This window comes from Austrofundulus limnaeus, unplaced genomic scaffold, assembly GCF_001266775.1.
Source record: "Austrofundulus limnaeus strain Quisiro unplaced genomic scaffold, Austrofundulus_limnaeus-1.0 Scaffold176, whole genome shotgun sequence".
NCBI classification, from domain to species: Eukaryota; Metazoa; Chordata; class Actinopteri; order Cyprinodontiformes; family Rivulidae; genus Austrofundulus; species Austrofundulus limnaeus.
This window is the reverse complement of record NW_013952578.1, coordinates 515,987-519,977: the sequence shown is the minus strand read 5'-3', so window position 1 is coordinate 519,977 and position 3,991 is coordinate 515,987. Positions and strand designations below refer to the sequence as shown.

Here is a 3,991-nt window from a genome sequence, read left to right as displayed (position 1 = left end):
TATATAAAAGCCTGAGTGGTCTGTTGACTGACCTTTGTTTTTGTTCAAATAACTGTTGTAGGCAGGTTACAATATAAACATATTTGTCATAATCATGTCTTTTGGTTATTTGACAGGAGTTTTTCTTTTAAACTGTAAGTATATTTTAGTAATCTTAATTATGATAGTTTAGTTATGATGTAAATACAATAAAAATAAAACCAAGATTTAGATTAGAAAAATTATCATTTCATCCATACACTGGTAATGTCTGACTGGGCCTCGTGTCACTTTATGTTCAACAAATTGGGCCCCTAAGTCAAAAAGGTTAAGAACCCTGATTTAGATCATTTGTAAATAAAAAAGTTGATAAACAAACAAAATAAACTTACTTTAGTGATCCTGTGGTTTCTTATTTTTCTAAACTAACTACAAAGTAACTGTTCTGTGTCATCTTTAATATTCCCTCGGTGATAAATCCGTTGATTAATCCTGCAGTTGCTCACTGACGTCTGCCTTGAATCAAACAAAACAAACTGAACTAACTCATTTAAACGATCATGTGGTTCAATAGTTTTAAAACTAAATACAAAGCTGTTGTTTAGTGTCGTCTTTAATGTTCCCTCTGTAACAAATCTGTTGATGAATCCTGGGTCAACACAGTGGAATTTTGGTCCATTCTTTGTGGTAAAACTGCTCCTGCTCTTTAAATTTGGAAGAATTCACAAAACTAGCTGCGTTGAATGTGACACACAGAGACAGACAACTAGTTCATCCTTCTGTTCTTTTGTCTTGACAGGAGGCACTGCATCCAGACAGAAAGGCTTTTTGGGCTGCATCCGCTCCTTGCAGCTGAACGGCGTCACTCTGGACCTGGAGGAGAGGGCAAAGATAACGCCTGGAGTCCGACCTGGATGCCCGGGTCACTGTAGCAGCTATGGCCAGCTCTGCCAAAACCAGGGGATCTGTGTGGAACAAGCCAATGGATTCTCCTGCGACTGCAGTCAGTCTGCTTTTACTGGGGCCTTCTGTCATAAAGGTACAGACTTTGATAGTTTCTGCCAGTACAAACAGGTTTCACCAACAATCTGAGCATTAACAAACAATAATTATCAACCTATCAGCAACTTTTTAAAACCAACTCAACACATTTCACTAGAGGTTAAAAAGTTTAATAGAAGATGGGATTTTTTTCACATCTGTACATGGATTCCTGAACAAAAACTCCCAAATCTAACAGCCTGCAGACAGACTGACAGGTTATTAATTGACAGATGAAGCTGCAGCTGTAGAAGCCTCGGGGAAACACGGCCTATTATCAGCTTGAAATTGAAAGCAAATCTTTTATGAAAGTCCACATTGGCTTCTTAAGTATTTCTTTTTTGGTCCCCACAGATGATTTGAAAATTAAACTCTCTTGTATGTAAGAGATTATTGACTAATTCAGCATGAAATTCAATAATGCTTTGTGTCTAAGGGAGGCAGAAGAAAGGAAGAACGTCTGATCCTCCTGTTAAACATCATTAGTGGGAGGAAAGACAGAAAAAGTGGAATAGTTATAACAGTTTTAATTAAACGTCCTGTATAATATAAAACCAGTAATATTTAACAGGTTGAAACAGCTATGAACTCAATTTCAAGTTTATATCTCAACTATCTTTCACTTTTTTCATCTTATATTATTACTTTAGCTTGTTTTGAGTCTCAAAAGTGACTTTTTTTCCTCCTGCATTACCTTTTTATGAGTTTTTATTTGAACAGTAGCCGACGTAACTGCATTTTATTGCATTTTATTTTGACAGCCGCATCTGTGCATTCCAGTCAGAGGCTCTGCAAATGATGTGTTTGCCAGTTTCATATGACAATGATGAGCAGTAACAACTTCTTAGAAGAATATCGTGTAAATCACAATCACTATATTAAAGATTCACTTCAACTTTATGTGATGTTGTGATTTTTTTAATATATTTTGTCCCCCAATACAACTGTTTTTGAATCCAATATGATAACTCAAAGAAAATAATATATCAGGATGTGGTCACTGGCCTTTTGAGGGTAACAAAACCTTTGGAACTGCAGAACTGCTCTGCTGCAGTTCACAGTGTGGCTGTGTCTCAATTCATGGGTCGCGCCTGATATCGGCCGCATTTGTCGGCCTCCTACGTCACTGCCCCGTAGGCTGTCCCAATTCATGGGCCCCTACTCATGTGTCCAACAAAAGCCCAAAAACATAGGCTGCATCTGAGTATCTTACGTGGCCGACAGTGTCCAAGAATTCGTTACGCCGTCAGCAAATGAATCAGAAAACCAAAGATGGTGGACATTTTTTCTTATTTTACGTTGTTAACAGAGGTTTTTATTTTTTAATTTTTTTACTGAGTTTTTTTACTGAGTTTTTTTTTTTATGGCCGAGTTTGGAAATTTATCACCAGTAGTGGGCAGCACTCATGTAAAGTGAGAGTATAACATTATAACATGATATAAAACTCAAAAAAGTTGATTTTACATGATATTGCCCCTTTAAAACTAATGTTGATCAACAACATTTATAGACCTCGATTAGTGCTTCTAGATTTTGCCTATAAATTTAGCAAGTGCTAATCCTCGAATAAATTTTAAAATTAGCAAAAGCCCTAAAGCACTAATCAGGAAATTAGTTCCCCTATTAGTGCTTTAGGGGAACCGTGCCCACCACTGTTTATCACAGACTGAAAGATGTAAGTTGAGCAATTTAGCTGAATAAAGATTTGTTGCAATGAGATGCTAAATAAAATGCAAGCTAATCTCAAATTATTAATGCTTTTTTACCATTTATTTGTAACTGTTTCCTATCAAAACTGAATTTTACGAAGTTACACCTTGAAAAAAACTGAAGTGATGTGACATAAAACGTATCAATATGGTAATAAGGTGTGCACGTCATGGTCACGGTCACGGTCATCAAACAACCATTTATGCAGCCGACACAAGCGGCCCACGGCCCACTTAGACCGCGGTCTACATCAGTCTTGCAATTTGAGTTTATAATCTCAACCTATAAAAAATGGCAGCAACAACAATGAAATCATCAAAATGAAGGCAGTAAAATGTTTTATTAAAACAAAAAAATGAGCAGCTTAAACAGCAAAACCAAGAAATACGCTAGATAATTAAACCCATTTATACTTGTGTTTGTTAAATTGTACTGATAAAGCAAGAGAAAAAGTGTGAAAAACCTCACAACCAGCTGCAGTTATTCTGAATACAAACCTCCAAGACTTATATATAAATATGTCATGCAGACAGTTCAAATTTGGTATTCATGTGATGTATGCTCGTGCACCGAGATGAACAAATGCAAATGCAAACTTACGTGAACCTCAATCAGCACAGTTGGTGACCACATTTTTTTTCTTGCAGGATTCCAAACAGCTCCTCTGACTTTTTCTCTTCCTTTAGAAGTTTCAGCCAGCTTTGAGTCGACAACATCCATCACCTATATCGTCAAGGACCCATATGAGCTAAGCGGGAACGGCAGCACCGTGCCCTCATCCATCTACTCGGATATCACACTGAGAGGAGAAAACATCTCCTTGAGCTTCAGGACTAGTCAGAGTCCTGCTCTGCTGCTCTACGTCGGCTCCTTCCTCAGAGAATACCTGATCCTGCTCGTCAATAAACATGGTAAAGTCTTTTCTTTCACACGGTCTTATTTTTCTTCACACAAACAAAGATCTGTCACTATCAGACCTTTCACGGTTCTTTGATTATCCCATCTGATTTACTAAAAGCAAGGTTTGTTTTTGTGTGCGCTTTTCTATTTTTATGCATTTTCAGTGTTCTGAAATATTGTTTTATGTTGATAACGAAATTTCGTTATCATGCAAAATCCACTTTTTTAATCATTAAATACATTTTGTTGTGTACTTGCAGTATTTAGGAGTGCAGAAAATTAGAATTAAAGGGCCAATGTTATGTGTTTCTCAGGCATGTATTTAAATACTATACCATAATAAAGTATCTATGTCACCTT

General features: G+C 36.7%; 1 protein-coding gene across 1 annotated transcript in view; it reads left to right on the top strand.

Annotated features, from left to right (window-relative positions):
* LOC106524099 (contactin-associated protein-like 4) overlaps window positions 1–3,991 on the top strand; it is a gene marked incomplete at its 5' end in the record, with an annotated part of 134,188 nt that overhangs the window by 111,612 nt on the left and 18,585 nt on the right. The window contains 2 exon segments of the mRNA XM_014017758.1: window positions 779–1,018; window positions 3,418–3,642. Of these exon segments, the coding sequence (XP_013873212.1) occupies window positions 779–1,018; window positions 3,418–3,642 (465 nt within the window).